The sequence below is a fragment of the Phoca vitulina genome, unplaced genomic scaffold (genome assembly GCF_004348235.1).
Source record: "Phoca vitulina isolate PV1807 unplaced genomic scaffold, GSC_HSeal_1.0 scaffold75, whole genome shotgun sequence".
In the NCBI taxonomy this organism is placed as follows: domain Eukaryota; kingdom Metazoa; phylum Chordata; class Mammalia; order Carnivora; family Phocidae; genus Phoca; species Phoca vitulina.
Window position 1 is genome coordinate 2,127,243 of NW_022589778.1, and position 24,082 is coordinate 2,151,324.

Consider the following 24,082-nt stretch of genomic DNA (forward strand, 5'->3'; position numbering starts at 1 on the left):
AGATTTCTGAACTTCAACTGCTTATAGATTTATTCCTATATGACTTATAATTATTTTTGCAAAATAATATAAGATAAAAGTATTAACATGTCTGGAAAACAAATATATACATTTTATATATTTATATGTTATTAGTACATTTCTAGCCACTTTAGAGTAATTGTGATTCCAATAACAGCCACTGTTGCTAATAGCAACAATCGAATACTCTGTCTGACAAAAGCTATTTGTGATGAGGTGATTTCTAGACAGAGGGTGGTGAGGAATGAGGCTTCTGGAACCCCAGCACAAATATAAAGGGTTCCTCTACTTCCCAGTTCCACTGTCTGAAATGTACACGGAGATGTGACAGAGAGGCAGACTATGGACGGAATGTGGCCTGCAGGCACGTTTTGTTAGACTGACACAGTTTGTTTTTCTTCTTTTGAACTAGCTGCCAACATCTAAAAAATTGAGAAATCTGATGCCTAAAAATCAGAATTTCTGGCTCCTCTTACAAAATCAGAAGATCTGGCAACACCGGGCTTTTGTTTTTGTGTGGCAGGAAATGGCTGAGAAGTGGTGGACCCATTTAGATGGAGCATGTTCTCTCCAATTTACCAATGTCCTCACCACTCCCTACTGCATCCCAGACACGCGGCTGTCAGTTACCATTGTCCTCTGAGGCTGGTAGGTTTTCCTCACTCCCTCCTGTTTCCTGCCACTCCCCTGAAGGCATTTCAGGTGGCAGCCCCTGCTACACGGTGTCTAGAGAGGCCTTTGATTTTCAAGTTGATCCCAATACATATTGTCTACCTGCTATATTACGTTGTTCTTTCTAGTAGCCTACACTGTATTCCTGATAATAAATAGTAAACTGTTTTAGAAGATAATAAATTCAGATCCGATGCCTTCAGTCCCTCCACCCAGATACTCCCGTGGACATTAAGCTGGTCACTACATCTATCCAACTTTCAATTATTTTAAATTCTTAAACTTCAGCTCTGCTTCCAGGCAAACTTCAATGCTACATTGACCAAAATGATAAAAAGTCACTGAAAAGCAGCGGTAGTGTCATTTATAACAATTATATCTTTTATCCTATTTTTCTACTTTTTCTTTGTGAAGTAGATTTCAGCCCAACACAGTGTGTTAATGGAAACTTCTCATTGTTTTAATGCAGCATTCCTCATCTGAGTTTTCATGAACACAAAAACCAAGCACAAATTCCCAGTACTTAATAGATTAAAAACTAAATGAGGAAATCCGATCTAAATAAACCTTGACTGAGTTTATAACTGTATTACTGCGCACTAGATGAAGCTTAATATCTGCTCCAGAGGAAATCCTGTCATACAACTGAGACATGATCTCACATAGTATCAGATCAACAAAGAGAGTCTAAGCATTTTCAAGAACTATGTAGAACACAGAGGGGGAAAGGTATCAACAGAATCCTCTGTTTACTAACTCAGAAACAATGTTACAAGTAACTGTGCTCTGACTGTGCATATATAGGTCTCTCCGATGATGTATTTGATACTGCTAAAAACTGCATGTGGACGGAACCACAAGAGGCAGCAGCATTCAGAAAATTCGTGAACTGTGACTTGTTGATTTATCTAAAGGTTAATTATTTTACTTAGGGTTTGTCTTATCAGAAGTCTAATCACATGAAGGTACAACAGAGATACTTGACCCACGTGAGTCTGTGGTTAAGACAAAATCTTGGTAAAGATGTGGAGGCCTTTTAGACCGGATCAAGCCTAGTGGGAAAAGTTCACATTGGCTGGAAGTGAAGAACTGGGCTGCCTACCCCTGCCCTGTCGGTGGATGAGAACCTAGCCCCTTCTCTGCTCAAAACCCTACAATGCCCCCCTTTGCACTCTGCTTAAAAACTTCAGCTGCCCCTTTCTCCCTCCACTCCTGCACCCCGGGCCTCCCGGCTGGACTTGCACATGCTGAGCACACTCACATTCATGGCCTCTGTCCGGGTGTTCCCCTGCCTGGATGCTCTTCCCCCACATAGGCTCACGGCCAATTCTTTCTCCGCCTTCAAGTTCTAGCTGGAGCATCACCTTCTCATTGAGGCCCCTGCCGATCACAACTGCCCCCCAGGCTCCCCAGGATTCCTGAGCTCCCTTTCTCTGCTCAAATTTTCCTTCTCCTGTAGTGTTTATATAAATCATATATATACACAATATATAAATATATATATACATTATATAATTTACATTATATGATATTTATTAGGTTTATTACTGTTTCTTGTCTGTCCCCCACCCCACTAGAATATAAATTTCACATCAGGGATCTCTATCTCTGTCACCTAGAAGAGAGTGTCTGGCACACAGTAGATGCTTAATAAACCTTTGATGAATGAATGAATGAATGAATAGAATTAATGGCAGATAGGTGTCTAATTAAGGTCTGCTATCAAAGAGAAATAAATTAAAAGCAATATACAATAATATTAATTTGATGATACACCAGGAAGTGTACATTTATTAAGTGTATACTATAGACTAAGTATACTCTAAGCATTTTACATGGATAATCTTACTCAATGCCCTGTGAGGTTGGCTATCCATGTTTATCTCTACAATCAAGGTTACCCAAGTAATTTGCCCAAAGTTGCAAGTAAGGGGATGGAGCTAGGATTTAACGCCCCTCAGGTGTGCTCCAGAGCCCTCACTCTTAGCCACAGGAGACACCTTCACCCTCTAGGCATTGAGCTCTTCTTCAGATTATCTTCTTCTCTATGGACACAGGCTCTGTGTGGTGGAGCAATTCAGCTTTCAGTTTCTTTTTGGTCATTTGTCAGTGTGATTGCCTTAGTGCTTCTATGACCAGTCCAACTGAGATCATCAAGTATTTCTATTCACAAGATGCGCAGCATTTACAAACACAAAGTGGACCCTGAGTCTGACATGAGGCGGGACAATGGATCTAACAGGGAGACATCAAGAAGGTCAGAATGGCTAGTCCACAAAGTGTTGAGTGGTGTGAGAGTAAGACCAGAGGCCAGGATGGGGTCTGTGAGTGAGTCCAGGAGGACTCACAGTGGGAGCAAGGTGTTCAATGATCAATTAAAATGGTACCTAAGAAATTTCTAGGTCTTGCTCCCTGCTATGAGATGGAAAAAAAAGCATACATTTCACTCATCCTTAGGGGAAAACTAGCAGACTTTTAAGAATTAATAAACACCCAAAGCAGATCTTAGCCTTGACCATAAGAAGTTTGCAGAACTGAAAAAAAACTTTTTTAATTCAAAAATTCTAAAATTAAATTTAAAAAATTAATTTAAAAAATAAAGAAGTTTGCAGAACTATCAGTTAATTTTTGCTGATTTTCTTTCTCTACTAAAGAAATTAAATGGCATTAATTCTTCAGCAGTAATGTAAAATATACGATTATGTGAACAATTAAGAAATATGTAACCAAGAGGCTAGAGAGCACTACATGGCTGTGACATTTCTTAATGCACATATTCCATGGACTAATTGAGAAATGAATAGGAATCACATTACATTTGAAAAGCAGCATCCATTCCATTCCACCTGACTCCTTTGAGGTCACCAGGAGTTATGCAGACCGTAAATGTTCTCTAGTTCCTTGTTCCACTGGGAGATCTTTACTATGTCAGGAAGTAATCCCAGCCTGTGTTTTAAGGCTGAATGAAATAGATATGCTGTGAGGAAATGAATGACTTGTACCTTCCCATTCCTAGGGCTTCACGGACATTGTCCACAAAATGATTCAACTACAGAATATAGAAGGAGGCAGCATTTGTCAAGAGAGGGGCAGTGGGGGAGGTGTTTTTTGGTTTTTGTTTTTAAATAGTAAATCATTAGATTCACCAACTATTGAACCATGGAAGTTAAAGAAAAGTCATTCAAAAGGTGAGCCCCATTTTGCACTTCTGACCTTGGCATGAGATTCCTGAGGTTGTGCAGATAACATCAGGTACAGTTTTGTTATTACAAACTGGCAGAGCATTCTCTGGACAGTGAATTTGCCACAACTCTGTGAGCCTATGGGTTTGAAATAAAAGAAATAAAAAACTACAAGTCCACAAAGTCCCTAAGAGCCATAAGCCAGTCTTTGCCATGTGGTCTGTTTGCATTCAGAAAAAAGATTGTGCTGCCCTGGGCTCATGACATTTCATTGGAATTTGCATTATCCCTCCTAAGGGACTGCAAAGAGACTCTGTGCTACTTGGATAGAGAAATGTGAGAGGAAAATACTAAAGCACCTCCCCTACTGCAAAGAAGAAGGGAAAAGAAATGAGGTGGTTTTTGCCTGAACGTCTTCTGCTGCTCATCGATTCCCGAGGCGCTGTGTTGGAAAGAACTGGCTGTGCTGAGAGCTTTCAGGGGAATTAGGAAGGCATGTTGGGGGGAGAAGGGCTGGGAATTAATCTACTTTGTGCCACGCACAGTTCTTTGTACTTGATGTATATTCTCCACCCGGTTCTCACAACCGTTCTTCAAGGGAGCTACTGGTGACAACCGTTCCAGAGGTGAGAGGGAGGGCGGCTGCATTCAGGGCAGCGGTGATGAGCTCACACAGGGACAGTCCTCACTGTCATCCGGTGCTAGGCATCATGCCAAGCGTTTGAGTTGGAATATCTGAATTATTCCTTGCCACCATCCTGTGAAGTGGATACCATTGTTGTTACTCCCATTTTACAGACGAGGAAACTGAGGTTGCGGAGTAAGTCTCCTCTTCAAGGTCATGCAGCTGGCTAGAGGTGGCGCTGGGATTTGAACCCGGGCAGTCGGTCTCCAGAGCCCCCTCTGCTAATCACTATGTTATAGGCCCCTCCATTCCTCTTTTTAGGTTGCTCACTTGCTATCCTGGTGACAAAGCTGCTTTCACCTTGAGGATCACACAATACACAGACCTGGAAAAGCCCAGAGGACCCTTGGGAAGCTGTGATGAGGAAGTGACACCAGGTGAGATGAATGTTTCTTTCCCGGCGTAGAACGTGTGAGTCCGGGGGCGCCTGGGGGGCACGGTCAGTTAAGTGCCTGCCTTTGGCTCAGGTCATGATTCTAGGGTCCCGGAATCGAGCCCCACATCCATCTGGGGAAGAAGGACTAGCTGGGGAAGCTCAGGGTCCGCCAGCCCGACAAGACCAGTCAGGGGTACAGGAGAGCTCTTGCCCCTTTGATGCCGAGCGCACACCTGCCGATTGTCCCACGAGACCGTTTGTTCCTGACCAGACTTAGTCTTCCAGGAAAGACTAGTATATACCAAGGACAGGGAAGTAAAGATTGTCTCCTCAAATCTGGCGATAGGAATACACTAGAAGACAAGGGGGGGGGTGGAGTTCCAGCTGATTCAGTAGACATTTGCATCCCTACTGTGGCTGAACACTCTTAGTAGGTCCTCATTTAGCATCGCAACCTCCTCACAGATGCTATCATCAGATGGATTTCACAGGGGCAGGAGTACGAAAGCCTCAGCTCTCGCTTTGGCTACGTGCATCTGTCTGTTTTTTTCTCAACCCTTGGTTTAGAAGCCCTTTGGGAAGAATGATTTTCCCTTCTGTACAAATCTTCACCATTCAATTCTTACTCCAGTCGTGTCAGGTAGCTACTAACGTGCGGTGTGCATTAGGGCCAGATAGGAGACACTGAGGATTCAAAGAAGACACCTGATAATTACTAGAGTTCAGATACAGTTGATACGTGAATACAGAATGGAGAAAGTAGCTATTACCAATGGATGACTCGCCAAAATAGACTCGTCTGGCTAGCAGCAGAAGAAAAATTTTTTAGGGAAAAAAAAACTGTACCCTTTTCTCTACCATTCTTAGAAAGATTGTCCTGAAGGGCAGACTCTTTATTTTAATGAAATTATGGGAAAAAACAAAATAGCAAATAAGCTCCAGCAGTTTAAGGAAAAGATGTGCTCAAACTCTTCTTAGAAAGCAAGCCTCTAAACTAAAGAGGTCCCTCTTCCTGCATGTCCATTCTCTTTGACCTTTGCATTTCTTCAGGCTCTCCTTGCTCATGCCCATCACGGAAGTGAGGGGAGGGCTTTCCCTGTCTCTAGGATCTTCTCTCACCATTCACTTTTCACAAACTGAAGCCTGCGGAGTGCCCGTTCCAAATTCCAGACCTGATCATGTCCCCTTTCTTGTCCCCTCTAGAATCCTTCAGAGGCAGCCCACTCCCACCAGAACAGACTTCTCTCTTTGGTGAGGCCCAAGGCAGGCTTCTCACAGGTTAGAAAGGATGGCCAACAATCCTCTCACTCCTAGATTTCTTTTTTTTATTTTGTGGACTAGAAAGTTTAAAATTCAACAATAGAGGGTGATTTAGGAATGCTACCATCTATCATCACCTTGTTTCATAGAAGAAAGGACATTTCAATGCCCAAAGAATAGAGAAAGTAGATCTAAGAATAAACATCACTCTGCTACGTTCCCCCAGCGTGCGTACATAACCTACGCCTTCAGCAGAGCACTGACTGAGGCAACTGGGTTGTAATGCCGCTGTTTGAAATAGTTCATTTGGTGGCAGTGCTGTTGGTTTTCCCCAGGGAGTCCTGAAGGCCTAGAGTAGAGGCACCTGATATGCTTGAGCAGCCCAGCCCTTCCATACCTGGTCACTCTCCACATGATCCTGCTTGTACCTGGAAGAGGACGTCCCCTGGAGGGCAGGCAGACTCTCCAGGACTCCTGTGACCACCCCTACAGATGAGAAATAGCATCTGTGTGTGTGTGCATATGTATATGTATATTGCATGCACAGACACTTAGGCCCTCGATATATTCTGTGTTTGTCCACCGAGAGGGCCTGATGACAGTGACATGCCGGTTCAACGAACACATCTAGTGCCCAGATCTTGACATGTGAATACTAATTTCTACTTAAAGGAACCAGGAATTCTTGGAGAAATGCTTGGTGCCAGGGCTGGAGCAGAGAAAATCCAAGATGAGTATGGAACCATGAGCATCAAGAGCTGGGAAAATGTTTATATGCTTTAAGGTAGAAAGTCCCTTTTTAGGAAACTATCTAAATGAAACATCCGTAAGTGCTGAAAAAAACTGAGTCATAAATATGCTCATTACTTCATTGTTTATAATAAGGAAAATTGGAAGCAACCCAAATAACAAACAATAGGGCAAATGACCAAAGCCAGTTATGAATATTCACTAAACTGGATGTCATAGAGATGTTAAGTTCATGACGATGCTTATATTATAATGTTAAGTCATAAATGCCACATCTCAATCTAGTATGAGTATGAGTCCTAACTGGGGTCTGGCTCTTCACGGCAGCCTTCTAGAAGAGAAGCCCTTCTGCTCTATCTCATGTATCCCAGCATCTATCAGGGCCTTGAGGTGGAGTTGGCATTCTTGCTCCTTCAAGATCTTGACTCCTGCTCTCAAATACCATCTGTCCTTCAAGGTTTATACCATTCAGCCCTACATTTACCGTCCCATCCACAATCATCATTTTTAGTCATCCTCCAAAGCTGCCCTAATTCACTGAAGACTTTGGCACCAGTTTCCCCCTGTTCCTCTCATTCTTCTCGTAGGGATCTTCCTTGGCCACACGGACAGTACATCTAACAACTTGGCTGCTCAGTTGACTTGACATCCCTATGCCAACACTCTTCCCCTCTAATCTAATTTAGCAATCTGAAACCATGTCCTTGGACCTCATTATCATACTGCCCTGTTCCAGCTTTGAAATGTTAAACACAGGGCACCTGGGTGGCTCCATCGGTTAAGCGGTTAAGCGTCTGACTCTTGATTTCAGCTCAGGTCATGATTGCAGGGTGGTGAGATTGAGCCCTGAGTTGGCCTCTGTGTGGAACGTGGAGCTTCTGTTCCTCTCCCCACCAGCCACAATTGCTCTCTCTCTCAAAAAAAAAAAAAAAGTGAAACTCCCAGACCCCACCGTAAATCTATTCTTCCACTTTTTTCTTAGCAACCTCAACGTTCTGGTTGCTCTGTTCTAATGCATCCACCCTGTTTTCCCAGATGATTGGATAGCCATTAATTAGCAACCTCCTTATGACTTAGGTTAAGCGGAAGTTTTAAAATAGCAACTTAGAGGAGGGGAGCTTAGTTGTTGGCATAGAAGGAGACCCCTAGGCTCACCTTATCCCTGGAACACAGCTAGATAACTATCAAATCATTCTGAATACCCAAGAAATGGACCTGAGGACCGACAGAACAAACTCCACAATAGAGGGAGAGAAGAGGCCACATCACAGAAAGTAGGAGGTGCAGAGATGTGGTTTGGGGGAGAAACAGATGGTGGGTGCCATGAAGGGGAGGGAGCCCTGGTCGCAGAGAAAGGTGAGAGAGAGTGAAGCACACAGGGGATCACACAAGGAAAATACTTCCCTAAAGCCAGTGGCTGGGAAAACAAGAGGGGCTGATTTTCCTGAGACTTTGCAATCAGCAGGGCTTGAAGACTGGAGTTAGAAAGGTCAGTGGGCTTGGCTGGGATAGAGCCCTGAGGGTGCTGCCCAATCCTGGAGTGAAGGCAGGCAAGCAACCCTGGGGCAGACGGCACGATCTGAGGATCACCTAAGGTGCACGGGGGGAGACTGTTCACTCTTGCTGGAGCACATTTGTGAGAGATGGTGTTGGCAGAGTCACGTCTCCTGGGACAAAAAGCCAACGGGCACCATTTTCCTCTGCCACCCCTCCGCATAGAAGTGGAGCCACCTGAGGTAAATAGCACAGCACTCACACCGGCTGCCTAAGCTCCTTACACCAAGTGCCACTCCCCTGTGCTCTGCTGGGACTGTTTTTCTCCAGCAGGCGTGTCTCAGTCCCAGGGCAGCAGGCCCCTTCCCCAGAAGACCAGGAGAAACCCCTGTACACACCTCATTTACTGAACAGAGAGTTCTGCAAGGCTTCAGTTCTAGTGAAAGTAGCCTCAGATCTCGTTTAACAAGCAGACCAGAGCACACCTGGTTAAAACTCCCCACACTCTGACCAAGGTCCAAACACTGCCCACAGCAGGCAAGGAGACCCTCGGCAGATGCCTGGCCTGAAGGATAGAGCAGCCAAAACACAGCAGCAGAGTGCGCGCGGCACACACCGGAGACACTCTTGGAAGTGCCAGGCCTTGGACACTGTATGACCTCTTCTTCATAAAGCCATTACTGTCAGGACCAGAAAGCATAGCAGGCTTTTCTAGAAGTCAGAGACTTCAAAAAAATGCCAAGATGGAGGAATTTATCCCAAATGAAAGAATTTATCCCAAATGAAAGAACAAGATAAGGTCATGGCCAGAGATCGAATCAAAACCCAATATAAGTAATATGCCTGATGGAGAATTTAGAGCAACAATCATAAGGATACTCTCTGGGCTTAGGAAAAGAATGGAAGAATTCAGGGAGGCCCTTACCACAGAGATAAAAGAGTTAAAAAACAATCAGTCAGAAATGAAAAATGCAGGGGCGCCTGGGTGGGTCAGTCATTAAGCATCTGCCTTCAGCTCAGGTCATGATCCCAGGGTCCTGGGATCGAGCCCCGCATTGGGCTCTCTGCTCTGCAGGAACCCTGCTTCTCCCTCTCCCACTCCCCCTGCTTGTGTTCCCTCTCTCGCTGTGTCTCTCTCTCTGTCAAATAAATAAATAAATAAATCTTAAAAAAAAAAAGAAATGAAAAATGCAATAACAAAGATTCGAAACAGACCTGATGCAATGAATACAAGGATGGAAGAAGCAGGGAAACAAATTAGTGACCTAGAAGACAAACCAATAGAAAATAATGAAGCTGAACAAAAGGATGAAGAGTTATGCAAGACGAGAATAGACTTAGGGAACTCCATGACTCCATCAAAGGTAATAACATTTGTATCATAGGAGTCTCAGAAGAAGAAGAGGGGGGCATAAAATTTATTTGAGGAAATCATAGCTAAAAATTGCCCAAATCTGGGGAAGGAAACAGACATCCAGACCCAGGAGGCACAAAGAACCCCCATCAAAATTGACAAAAGCAGGCCAACATCAAGACATATTGTAATTAAATTTGTAAAATATAGCGATAAAGAAAAAAAAATCCTAAAAACAGCAAGACAAAAGAAGTCCCTAACTTATAAGGGAAAACCCATAAGGCTGGCTACAGATCTCTCAACAGAAACTCTGCAAGCCAGAAGAGAGTGGCATGATATAGTCAACAAGCTGAATGGGAAAAATCTACAGCCAAAAATACTCTATCCAGCAAGGTTATTATTCAGAATAGAGAGATAGTTTCCCAGACAAACAAAAACTAAAGGCGCTCATGACCACTAAACCAACCCTGCAAAAAATATTAAAGGGACTCTTTTTTTTTAACCTAGGAAATATTTATTGTACAAAATTTACATTTGTTATATATAGTGAAAACATAGTAAAACAACCTTTTGTTAATCCATTTTCTTTGAGGTTTTCTGTGAAAAGTAAAGATTTATTTCCTAATATATTCTCAGATAATATAACTTTTTATATAGTTGTTAAACAGTTGTATTGGTAATAAGCATTTGGGACATAGGTATAAAACTGCAAACAGATTAAAAAAGCACAGGGGGAAGACCACTGCCAAAGGGTAATCTCCATGAACCTGGCATTTTTCACTGCAAGGCAGATGCTGTGGGGTCATCACACTGTATACATGGTTTGATTATCTGAAGCCATTCATTAAGATACTTGAGTATTTTAATGAATCTTAATCTTAATCCCATTTACAACTGCACCAAAAACCATAAGATACTTAGAAATAAACTTAACCAAGAGATAAAAGACCTATACTCTGAAAACTAATAAACATTGATGAAAGAAATTGAAGATGACAAGAAGAAATGGAAAAACATTCCATGCTCATGGATTAGAAGAATAAATATTGTTAGAATATCTATACTACCCAAAGCAATCTACACATTCAATGCAATCCCTATCAAAATACCAACAGCATTTTTCACAGAGCTAGAACAAACAATCCTAAAATTTGTATAGAACTACAAAAGACCTGGAAAAGACAAAGTAACGTTGAAAAAGAAAAGCAAAGATGAAGGCATCACAAGCTTCAAGCTCTATTACAAAGCTGTAGTGATCAAGACAGTATGGTACTGGCACAAAAACAGACACATAGATCAATGGAACAGAATAGGAAACCCAGAAATGAGCCCATAACTATATGGTCAATTAATCTTTGACAAAGCAGGAAAGACTATCTAATGGAAAAAAGACAGTCTCTTCAATCAAGCGGTGTTGGGAAAACTGGACAGCAAAAGAGTGAAACTGGACCACTTTCTTACACCATACACAAAAATAGATTCAAAATGTATTAAAGACCAAATGTAAGACAGAAGACCATCAAAATCCTAGAGGAGAACACAGGCAGTAACCTCTTTGACCTTGGCCATAGCAACCTTTTACTGGATATGTCTCCTGAGGCAAGGAAAACAAAAGCAATAATTAACTATTGAGACTTCATCAAAATAAAAAGCTTCTGCACAGCAAAGGAAACAATCAACAAAACTAAAAGGCAACCTATGGATTAGAAGAAGATATTTGCAAATGACCTATTGGATAAGGGATTAGTATCTAAAATCTATAAAGAACTTATCAAACTCAGCACCCAAAAAACAAATAATCCAGTTAAGAAATGGGCAGAAGAGATGAATAGACATTTTTCCAAAGAAGACATACAAATAGCTAACAGACACAAGATGCTCAACATCACTCATCAGCAGGGAAAAGATGAGTTTCAAAACACTTTTCTTAAGGAATTATATAGTTAAGATAGCTCATGAACCAGAACTTGAAGGGCAATTGGATTGAATCTAGGTATCTCTGATTAGTTTTTAACAGATGCTTTCTTGCAGTTATTCAAAAGAACATACAATATAGTAATGCTTTGAAAACAAAAAACTTCTGTTATCATTTTGCTATCAACAATATTAGTGGTTCTTTAAAATCTGATGACTAATTAATTCACATTATTTCATGAAAATATATTTCCTACTTTTCAAAGAAAATCTTATAATGGTTAATTTTTAAAAACCATCATAGTATCAAAGATAAAATAGATGTCAGATTGAGTCACAAAACTTTTGGAAATTCATCCCCAGCATTCTGACCTCCATTTGGCAGTGACATCATAATGTCCTAGCTAGTTACAGGATTGGCTGGGCAACAGAAAGGAAACTCTGAGGAGGAGCAGGAGATTACTGGATAAATCAACCATTTTCCTTATGAATTTTATATTGTTTATTTTTGTATCTGGGGTTTTTTCCTTACAGTACCCCAATACAACTTCCTTTCATGGTGGTGGTGAGTAAGCATTTAAAGGTTTTACAGAAAGAGCAGATAAGAAAGATGACCCATTATCCTAGAAAACTGGTATGTGACAGTTTTCTATAGGATGATACAAAGTTTATTATTGGAAATACGGCATAATTTACATTTTAAATCTCTGCCTCAAATCCTTTGTAGAAAAATGCAATTAAAAAAAAAGAAAGTAGTAAAAGAACTCAACATATTTCTTATCATGAATTTTGCAGATGATATGTGGCTGCCTGACTCTCCAAAAGAATATAAACAGGAACCAGAAATTAAGGAGAATACTCCTACTAATGAGAAAAATGGCAATTATTTTAAAGATATAAAACAATGTAAGTCTTTAAAGTTCATAGTAGCACATATACAAAAGCTGGTTATACTGGCTTGATTTAACATTTAAAAAACTCTATAATTTTATTTCCTACTTCTTAAATTCTCATGTATCTTATAAATGTTTCAGTGTGTTAAATGAAATTTTTATTTTCTACAGCTTTTTTTCATGAGATGCTATGAAGTTTAACAAGGTTCTTTTGGTAATTTCCTATAAATAACAGAGTTCACCATGGCATTATGGTGATTTGCAATTGATCTAATTCTATGGTGAGTTAACCAAAATTTATTTGGAGGTGGGTATCAGTTTCCTAGGGCTGCTGAAACAAGTACCACAAACTTAGTGGCTCAAAGCAACAGAAATTTATTCTCTCACAGTTCTGGAAATCAGAAATCCAAAAATCAAAGTTTTGATCATGCCATGCTCTCTACAAGGCCTCTAGGGAGGATCATTCCTTGCTTCCTCCAGCTTCTTGTAGCCCCAGGCATTCCTTGGCTTGTAGCACAATTCTAGTCTCTGTCTCCATCCTCACATGGCATTCCTGCTGTGCCTCTGTGTCCATTTCCCTCTTCTTATAAGGACACCATTCATATCAGATTAGGAGCCCACCATACTCCAGTGTGACTCCATCTTGACTAATTATATCTTCAATGACCCTATTTCGAAACTAGGGTACATTCTGAGATTCTGGGGGTTAGGACTTAAACATGTCTTTTCTTGGGGGCAGGGCACAAAATTCAACCCATAACAAGATGACTTTAAGATGTTTGAAAGGTCCATCAAACTTCAGTTTATTCATCATTACTCATATGGTCTTTCTTTCCGTGTCCTTATAAGGTCCACCACTCAAGAAACTCTTGTTAAAATAAAAGCAAATTAAGATTAAATCTAGTTATCTTGGGATCCTTATTAACATTCATCAAAGGAAAAACAGGAATACAATCAAGATATATACATATATATACACTCAAGTACTTTGATAATAATAATGCATAAGTTGTATTTCTCTTTTCTCTTTGGTGAATCAATGTCCTTCCTTTGTAGGTGAAAAAAACACCTGATTCTTAGGTCAATTGCCAGATTTCATACTACCAAAGCCAGAGTCAGGAGTGTTATCTAATCTATCACCACCAGGCTTCTGCCTATGGTGTGCAAATGGTGCAATCATTTCCTTTTCAGGGTGTACCTCTGTTTTAAAATATCCAGAGGGTAAATAAACCAAGAGCCTGATGATTACTTTGATTAAAGAAAAAAATCTTTCTTACACACACAATATATACAAAACAAATGGGATCTTCCTAAGAAATTGTGTTATGACTTACTTTTCTCATTTAACAACTCTGGAGCTCTTTTCACATCTGCCTCATTATTTTTAGTGGATACCTAGTATTCCATAAATCATGTCCCATAATTTATCCACTGTTTTTTGAAGAATTAGATTATGTGCAGGTTTTCCCTTTTACATTCTTCTCATATACAGTTGGGTGTATCTCTCTTTGGATAGATATCAGGTAATGGGCATTGCTTAATAAAGAGTAAATCTTCAAAAATATTGATACCAGCAAATTGCCCTCCAAAAAGGATCTACCGATTTACATCCTCTAAGAATGCCCCACAATCTCACCTACAATGAATATTGTTGATCATATTTTGTGAATATAAGTGAGAAATTTCCATTACTGTTTTCATTTGCATTCTGATTACTTATGAAGGTGAGTATTTTTCTCTATGTTTAATGGGTATTTTTATTTCTACTTCTGTGATTTGCCTATTCATATCCATTCAAATCAGATGAGGAAAAATTTAAAGGAACAAGAAGTGACTTAGTTGCTGAAAACATTTGATCTTGTATTTCTAGATGTGTTCACAACGCAAAATCCAAATGGCAGCCAGTCTGAAATATCTGTGAGAGCAACAACTGATTTGCAATTTGCTCTAAGAAACTGTAAGTACTGAAAGTACTGAAAGTAACCATTGCGAATATGAAAAGCCCTTAAAGCAAGATTTCCAAACAGCAATAGAAAGTATCACGTAGGAAAAACATCTTAGTGGAGCTAGGGTCAGGGAATCTTAGTTCCTAAATAAGGAGACTCCATGTCCCTTGCACTAATAAAGTCAGAAGTCAAGGAGGTTCTTACATACCTTAGCCTCATATTTTTGGGTTTCATGGAAAGAAAAATAATGACTAGATTTAGGGTTCTAGAAAATTGTATGTCTTTCTTAAACCCACATTTTTATTCCTTTCTACTTATACCTTCAACTTCAAATGTTCTTATTTCCTTTTTGCATCTTTCTACCAAGTGTAATTAATTTGATAGGTAAAACTGTTGCCATCATGTGACTTCGGAGGCCATTAAAAGTCTCCGAAGGACATATCCATATCTTTCACCACGAAGTATCAACAGCTCATATCTATGAAACACAAGAGCATAGAACAGAAGACAAGGAAAAGAGGTTAAAATTAAATAGGGAAGAGAGAATGTTTCTGGCTCTAGCAGCTTCAATATTGGGGAAAGCCAGACTCAGTAATACCTAATTATTAATAAAGTTATTTGACAATAATGGAATATTTTGAGTAATTCTAAACCTTGGGACATAAGTGAGGGACATTTCAAGGGCATATGTTAATTAAACAAATCACTCATGGGAATTTTGCTTGTACACAGCAAACATCATCTTGAGTTGTTTGGGACAAGAAACAGAGAGCCAGGTCTTCAACAGACTGGGTAGCTCAAATTCCCTTAGGAGATGGATTATTGAGGACCATAGGACCAATGGAAGAAATTCTAAAACCCTAATTTCTATTCCCACAATTCAGGTCCTCAAAGTATTGTCAAAGAAAGTTGGATTGGGATAAGAAATTGTTGCCCTTTTAAATGCAGGCTCTGACAGAAGGAGATGTACTAACATGGTAGGGACGTTCTAGAGGAGCAAGCCCCTCAAGGAGATGGAATTCTCCAGAATAATTTTGACTAACAATTCTTTTAGTCCCCAGAACTGTGAGGGGAAAATCCACACACTTTTCTCCAAGTATGAGGGATACATAGCAGAGTTGAAGGATTACTTACCAATTTTGTTGGAGTCCTGCCTGAATCATGTCAACTCTGGTAACAGACTCTTTTTTCCATAGCTTTCTTGCCAACAAGGCACCTGTCATGGTGCTGTTGGTAGGCTCAGTCTGAATTCATTCTGCCTCTCTGTAGAACTTCTTCTATAGAGAGATTGCCTGTACTTCGTGTGGAACTTCATTGACTCCCGTATTAAACAAAATTAACTGAAATGGCCACCAAGGGGGGGTGGGTGGTGTGTGTGGAAAATGTCCCCCAGTCACATTCCAAATACACTCTTACTGACGTTCCTCCAGAAGATGGACACATTATAGACTGAGATATATACTAAATCAGGCCTGAAAACCCTTGATTTGTAGCCCCAAATCGTTGTACCCAAAACTCTGTTTTGAGTAGTTAACATGCAAATGTTTCTGATTTACAAGGATACTGATGTGCCTTCCTCTTCTGTGTTCTAACCCTGACTGGCAACCAAGCTATCCGGGGCTGATAGGATCACTTCAAGTCCTGTTCAGGGAAACATCTGAAGCCAATGTTCTCATCCAATACATCTCTTTTACCTCTAAAGGAAGCTTATAACCACCACCACAACCACCCCCAACCCCCCTGTCCCAGCTTTTCCTCTCTCTTACAAATTATAGGTGTATTAATCCCCTCTCAGGCAACCCGTTATCCCAAAACTTCATTCTTCAATGCCTTCTTCTTTCCCCTCCTTTATGATATCTCAGGAAAATGTCAACATCTTTCTCTTTTTTTCTTTTTCTTTGTTCCATTTTTTAGCTTAAAAAAATGCCTAATCACAGATGCTGTCAATATTTGTATATTCTGATAATCTGTTATCCCTTTTTGCAGATAAACTCGTCAATGAAACAACTATATCACATACTGGAAAAAGCAATAGTGAAGAAAATCCTACAGAACCCTATGGGAAAAAAAATCAAAGTATTAAAAATTTCTAAACTGTAGTCATACTTGCAGCATATCATTATATGATTTAATTTATGTTTCACTACTCTGGGTGTTTCATAAAGTAATAGCATGCTTAAAGAATTTATACAGCTACCATTTGAAGTCACTCTAAAATCTTTTAAACAGTGAAAATCTGAGTCAATTTTTAGATTTACCTGACAGGGGATAGGATGTGAGCTCTTTTTAAAATAAAATTTATTTTAATAAAATGTATTACATTTATACTTACATGAGATATATAAGCATATTTTAATACATTTTAATATTATTTTTAAATAATAATGTAAAAATTTCTATCTGCTTGAGGAATAAATTTATCTCTAATTAGAGTCAATTTTTGGTGTTTCCTAAAATTATTGGAGCGGGGGTTGGTAGTGACAGGTTTCAAAATCAAAATCATCATTTTACTTTCCTGCAAAGAATATTGTTCCTTATAAAGTATTTGTATAACCATAACAACCCAGGATGGCTCTCCTCTAAGGCCTTGAATGAGTGGTCTAATTGAAGACAATGGACCTGTCATTACATGAAGCATCCAAGTGTGTTTCTCATATGGTTACTGTGAATTAGTTTGCATCTTTAACACTACTAAAACAAATAAAAATCTTAGTCACTTTTTTTGATATATTTAAAAATAGAAATCTCATCATCCTGGTGGTGTTCCTTTCTAAAATATCTTCAGTAATTTACTACTAGGCTTTGGGTCATGTTCTAATTTCTTTTTTTAAATTTATTTACGTTTTTTTTTTTTTTTAATGTTCCAATTTCTTAACCAGGCATTTAAATATGAAATAATCTGACCATTGAGAAATGTTCAAGTTTCATTTCTGGTCACATTCCCCATCCATTATCTTCACTCCAGTCTACCTGAGGTTCTCAGAACTCACCAAATCTGCTCATGACTCAGTGGAATGATCTCACTCTTGCCTTGTTTGCCTGGCAAGCAATTTCTAGTCCTCTAAGCCTATACTGGAGCATCATCTCCCTTTCGAAGGGTTTCTGGCCTTTGCAACTAGAGTTAGGGCTTTCTGTGCATACCACTTGTGCGTTTCTATTGCCCCTGCCCCCCACCCCCCGCCCCATTATCCTGCATCATAATTAACAGTGATTCTCATCTGCCTCCCAAACTGAGAGTGTGTTCCGTCACCATAAGGCCTGTGTCTTCTTCATTTCTGAACTTTAATGCCAACCACAGCATCTGGCACATGGTAGAAGCTCAAGGTATAACTGTTACATGACTAAACTAACAAGTGAATAAATGCTCTATCACAAATTTACTAAAGTGAACTTACCTTACTTAGTTATCCTGTTCTATTTTGTTTTTTAAACAGAACCAACCAAGCGTCCAAATGAGCCTGCATTTTGGACAATGTTAGCTAAAGGTAAACTCATAGTAGTTAGGTAGCTGGGAAAATGTTTTGGTTTTCTAAAGTCTTATGTAAGAAAGCCAGGATCAGTGTAAATACTTCTAATATTAAGAATTAATAAATCAACATTCTGCTGCCATTATCACGTGTAATAGCAAATGCAAAACAAATCCACAAAACTGATCGTGTTGCACATTTTCTTGTTCTCTCCCCCAAAAGTTTATTCTCCTATAAATGTTGCAATCTTGTCATTCAGTTTATTTATGATTAAAAATTTTAAATAAGGCTCTTGCTCAATGTAGTCCCTTTTTGTGTTTGGGGCAGAATGCATGTAAGCACATGGAGATATGTGAATAAATGCAAAGTATATATCAAAATATATGCATGTATAAAGTAATGCATATATCATAAACATATAAGCATACATGTGTAGATGTAATGTGCATGTCTTATATATGCACATATAAATGTATATGTAGATGCACACATGTATAAATGGAATTCATGTAGCACACACATATATGCACGCTTTGTAAACACAAAATATATACCATTTTCAGTTGATTCCCATTATTTGCGGGTTTTGTATTTGTGAATTTACCTACATCTAAAATATATTTGTAACCTCCCAAATCACTTTCACGGTCATTTGCAGACATGCACAGAGCAGCAAAAAATTTTAATTGCCTGACACTCATGTTCCAGCGGAGGTAGAATAAGGCAACACTCTGCCTTTCTTCTGCAGCTCTTAGACTGTAATTAAGTGTCCTTTTTGTTGTCTATTTAGTGCTACGTGTTTTGCATTTTTGTGCTTTCAGTCAGTGATTTTGCTAATTAAAATGGCCCCCGAGTGTAGTATTAAGGTGCTGGTTAGTGTTCCTGAGCACAAGAAGGCGGTGATATACCTTATGGAGAAAATATGTGTCAGATAAACTTTGTTTAGGCTTGAGCTATAACGCCATTAATCATGAATTCAATGTTAATGAATCAGCAATATACATTAAATAAAGTATCTTTAAACAGAAACACACATCAAGCAAGTTATGTATTGATTGGTTGATGAAAACATTGTGACCAGAGGTTCTCAAGAATCTAAGCTTGCATTTCCCCCAGGAGCAACAATTCAGTATTCACAAAGTCAGTGTTCCCGTGACTTTACGGAGCATAACTGTCATGAATAATGAGAATAAACTCTCTATATTAAACACACACACACACAGTAATTTTCGTGAGTGAATTTTGTTTACCATAACACCAATTTATTGTCTTAACAGCCTTAAATGCAACACCAACAGTTGAGGAGATTGAAGAAAAAGATCAATTATTTCGCCCAATTCCAAGTAAGAACAAAATACTTCAATTAAATAGATGCATAAGTGCCGGCACACATTTCAGTGTGTGACTTCACAGCGTGACGACCCTGTTTTCCCTAGTAACGTGGAATGTACGTAAAAGGGTAGCGTGGTGGCTAACGTCATTTCAGAGAGGACATTGGCTGTTTTAAAAAGCGATTGTCCCTAAGCATTATTCTCCAGTTGCCACATATGCAGAGGGATGTTTTCATTTTCTGGTTTTGTGATTTCTATTCCTAAAACAGATAAACCAAACAGAGGAGTAGGCAAGTGAATCGTATCTATAACGCGGTGTTTTTAATTGATGGACTCTATTTTCAGAGCAGTTTTAGGCTTACAGGAAAAAATGAGCAGAAGGTACAGAGAGTTCTCCTATATCTCCCCAACTCAGTTTCCCCTATCATTCTTATCTTGCGTTGGTCTGGTACGGGTTTTACAATGTAGGAGCCAGTATCCGTATGTTAGTATTAACTAAAGTCCATAGTTTACATTAGGGTCCACTCCTTGTGTTGCACAGGTCTGTGCATTTTGACAAATGCATGTCATGTGTCCACCATCACAATCATATAGAGTAATTTCACTGCCCTAAAAATCCCCTGTGCTCCGCCTATCCACCCCTCTGTCCCTAATCCCTGGCAACCACTGATCTTCCCACCATCACCATAGTTTCGTCTTTTCCAGAATATTATATAGTTGGAAACGTAAAGTATGTAGACTTTCACCCTGGCTTCTTTTGCTCAGTAATATGCATTTAAGATTCCTCCATGTATTTTCATGGCTTGATGGCTCATTTCTTTTTATCACTGAATAACATTTCCTTGTGTGGATATACCACTTTATCCATTCACCTACTGAAGGACATCTTGATTACTTCCAATTTTTGGCAATAATGAATAAAGCTGCTATAAATATTCACGTGTAGGTCTTTGTATGGACATAAGTTTTCAACTCTTCTGGGTAAATATCAAGAATTGTGATTGCTGGATTGTGTGGTAAAACTATATTTAGCTTTGTAAGAAATTACCAAACTGACTTCCAAAGTGGCTATACCATTTTGTATTCCCACCAGCAATGAATGAGAGAATTCCTGCTGCTGAATGCAGGTTTTTTTGTAATTTTCATTCATGAATTATATTTATATGAGTAAAAGAACTCCTGATTTCAATAGAAAATTTCACAAGGCAATATATTAATTTCCCCCAAGCCTCTGTCCTACAAATAAACTATTGGGGAAAAAAATAGCATCTGGTGATACATCTAAGGACTGACATCTCTATTCTGCATTGGATTATTTGACAAATACAGCCATTTGCCTTGCAGGGTTTTAAGAAAATCGAGTCAGTCTTTGTTTAGAAAAGTTATATATGGGGATGACTAATGCTGTGTTACTTTAGAAATATTTTGTCTTTCCAAGTAATTAAATTGAACATGATTAATTTTTTATCATGTATGGAGCACATATTACATGCCAGGTCCTTTATATACATTATTATGTCAGTCCTCACAGCAACTCCATGAAGTTGGGATTATCTCCATTTTACAGATGAGGGAACTGAGGCTTAGAAAACCTGCCCAGGCTTGTAACTAGCTTTCTCACTATTTCTAGTGGTGGGGAATTCCAAACCCTTCTCTAGTTTTGACCATCACCTTGAAAAACAAAATGTACTATAAGCACATCTCTTTACAAAAATCCTTTTAAGGAGTAGCAGAGCAATTCAGGAGCACAGACCCTCTTAACATAATTTGTTTGATTATTCCCCAAAGAATCTGCCTCAAAGTCAAGATAATAGTCACTGATAGCTGTATACATTTCACTCTTTGTGGCCTAAGAGCGCACTTTGACAATTACGGAATCAGGGAATACACACATGAGCTCGCCACTGCTTATGACCAAAACACCATGACCTAGAAAATAATGAAAACCTTTGGAACTTTTGGGTGGGAGCAAGTTGGGGGAAGAGAGAAATATGAACATGGTCATTTCAAGTCACCATTAAGTAAATGTCTATTAAGTCAGACAGAAATTCAGGAAAATGTAAAATGTGGCAGTAAAGATGTATTTTCATTAATAGATTTAGTAAAAAGACCTTAGACATCTCTGGATCTGGACATGATTTTTATTATCTAACTTTAGAAAGAAGTAGATTTTCATTTCTTTTTTAACATCAAATACACTAGGGTGATCTCAGTAACAAAATGACAGATGCAGTTCTTAAACTTCATGGAGAAAGCATCTGGTACACCATCCTTTTAGCATCAGAGAAAACTCAATGCAGGTCCCAACAGTAAAAGGGTATCTTTCTCTTCTGAAAGACGAGGCCCTGGTGTGTAAGTTCATCACATTTTTAATAGTCATCTCTTCAGAGTCTTGAAATGGCCTTTATTAGTCAGGGAGAAAGATTGCTGTAGACACATTTGAGCATCTGGTAACCTGGTTTTGAAACCAGATTTTGCCACTTCCTCACTATGTGCCATGGGCAAATTTATAAACTTCTGTGATCCTGTGAAATGGAGCTAAGAACAGCTCCTCCAGGACTATTGTGGTAGTTCAACAAAACAAGCAAAGAGTACTTAGCCCTAGGGAGTAGCCTATAGTCTTCCTTGCATCGCATGAGACAAATGAGGGTGCACAGTGAATACCCTGGATGGTGAAGGCTTCTCTTCAGTTGCTTTGCTCTCTTTACTCATCCAGGAAAACATGCTGGAAACAGTTACTCTTTTCCATTGCATTTTCTTTCTTTCCTCTCAGACTCTGATTTGAATGCTACAAATGAAGACACCCTGACCAAGCTACAGGAAATCAAGTTAAAATTAATGCTGGGCATCTCGTTGATGACCCTCTTCCTTTTTGTTATCCTCTTGGCAGTCTGCAGTGCCATGCTGTACAGAGTGAAGACAATTAAGTAAGTCCGCAAACCTCTGGAGTCTTTGGAAAATGCATGATGTGAAGCTCTCCCCCTCCTCTCTTTGGTACATTGTTTAGGAAATGTGGCTCCCAAATTTATAAGATCTTGTGTTAGGCTCCATTTCTCCTATTCAGAAAGGAGCATGGGGCTGTCTCGCAGGGAGAACTTTTCCCCAGTATATTAAATAGTCATCTAGAGATAAAAATAACACTCGTCGATTGGAAAGGATATAGAGAATCTAGATATGCATTCTTTTTTGCTAGCCTTGGATCAAAAGGGCTATGAACTCTATTCTAAACAGCACATCTGCTTAGGGTCTAACATTTTTCATTTATTTATATGGTGTTGTACCAAGTAATTGGACAGAATTAATATGTTATTTTAATTTTTGTGATGCTTTTCTAAATTGAGTTGAGCTGCGAATGTATGTAATTAAAAACAATTCTTGATACATGTTTTCTTTTTCAGTTATAAAAGTAGACATCAGACTGAATACACCGTTAACCCAGAGCTGGCAACTTTGTCTTATTTCCATCCATCAGAAGGTGTATCAGACACATCATTTTCTAAGAGTGCTGAGAGCAGCACGTTTTGGGGCACCACTTCTTCAGAAGTGAGAAGAACAGAGACACAGTCAAAATCTAGAACGACGGACATTGTTTCCACAGCCTCAGATGATACAGTCGGGAATGAGGAGTCAGATTTAATTCAGAGTGAGGAACCAAGCGAAGAAACACCCACTGATGAATAGACGACTTTAAGTTTTTGTCAGAAAAGAAGTTTCTTTGTGACTCCATTAAGGTCATGATTTGGAAACTCTGCTGAGAAACTTAAATTTTCTGGTGCCTGAAAAGGAGGACATATTCAATAAAATTATCTCAGCCATAAAAATTATATAATGGAAAAAAATACAAGAAAATAATTTAAGGTGTGGAAAACTCATCCAGTAAAAATAATTCTGGACAGTGACTTATGAAAATTATTCACTTTAGGCCGGTTAACATTAAAATGAGGACATTTAGATATCTATCTTATGGGGGGGCATTTTGGGGACTTTCAGGGTAATCACCACTACCTACACCCCTCCCCCCTCACCAAAGCAAAAAGAATACACTTATTTGTGTTTTACTGGCAAAATAGTTATGCCCTATGAAGATATGAAACTAAATTAGTACTAGAGACTCCTAGCATTCTTTTTTTAAATTTTTACCACTTTTTAAATTTGTATTTTACCTATATTCAATTAATTAACATATAGTGTATCATTAGTTTCAGAGGTAGAGTTCAGTGATTCATCAGTTGCACATAATACCCAGGGCTCATTACATCACGTGCCCTCCTTAATGCCCATCACCCACTTCCCCATCCCCCCACCCACCATCCCTTCAGCAACCCTGTTTGTTTCCTATAGTTAAGTCTCTTATGGTTTGTCTCCCTCTCTGATTTCGTCTTATTTTATTTTTCTGTCCCTTCCCTTATGATCCTATATTTTGTTTTTTTAATTCCACATATGAAATCATATAATGTCTTTGTCTGATTGATGTATTTCACTTAGCATAATACCCTTGAGAGTGATAAGATTTTTTTTTTTTGGTGGCTGAGTAATATATATATATATATATATACCACATCTTCTTTATTCATCTGTTGATGGACATCTGGGCTCTTGCCATCGTTTGGCTATTGTGGACATTACTGCTATAAACATTGGGGTGCAGGTGCCCTTTCGGATAACTACAAGACTCCTAGCATTCTTGTTTAAAAGTCATCGAGTTATCAGTCACTTATGAGGCCATCCATCCCAGGA

At 39.1% G+C, this 24,082-nt stretch overlaps 2 protein-coding genes across 3 annotated transcripts in view; both read left to right on the forward strand.

Moving 5' to 3' along the window:
- MOB3B (MOB kinase activator 3B) overlaps positions 1 to 22,165 on the forward strand; it is a 214,089-nt gene extending 191,924 nt beyond the window's left edge. The window contains exons 4-6 of one of the 2 annotated variants that reach the window (XM_032393696.1): positions 4,822 to 4,937; positions 14,472 to 14,558; positions 22,119 to 22,165. In XM_032393696.1, the coding sequence (XP_032249587.1) occupies positions 4,822 to 4,845 (24 nt within the window). In that variant the 3' untranslated portion in view covers positions 4,846 to 4,937; positions 14,472 to 14,558; positions 22,119 to 22,165. Of the gene's footprint in view, positions 1 to 4,821; positions 4,938 to 12,503; positions 12,590 to 14,471; positions 14,559 to 22,118 lie in introns of those variants that run through there. The other variant, XM_032393695.1, reaches the window with a different exon arrangement.
- Positions 12,491 to 23,026, forward strand: EQTN (equatorin). Its single transcript, XM_032393665.1, has 6 exons — positions 12,491 to 12,614; positions 14,472 to 14,558; positions 16,534 to 16,623; positions 19,292 to 19,357; positions 22,119 to 22,272; positions 22,744 to 23,026. Exons 1-6 carry the CDS (start codon positions 12,491 to 12,493, stop codon positions 23,024 to 23,026), a joined length of 804 nt encoding a protein of 267 aa, XP_032249556.1.
- The last annotated feature ends 1,056 nt before the right edge of the window (positions 23,027 to 24,082 follow it).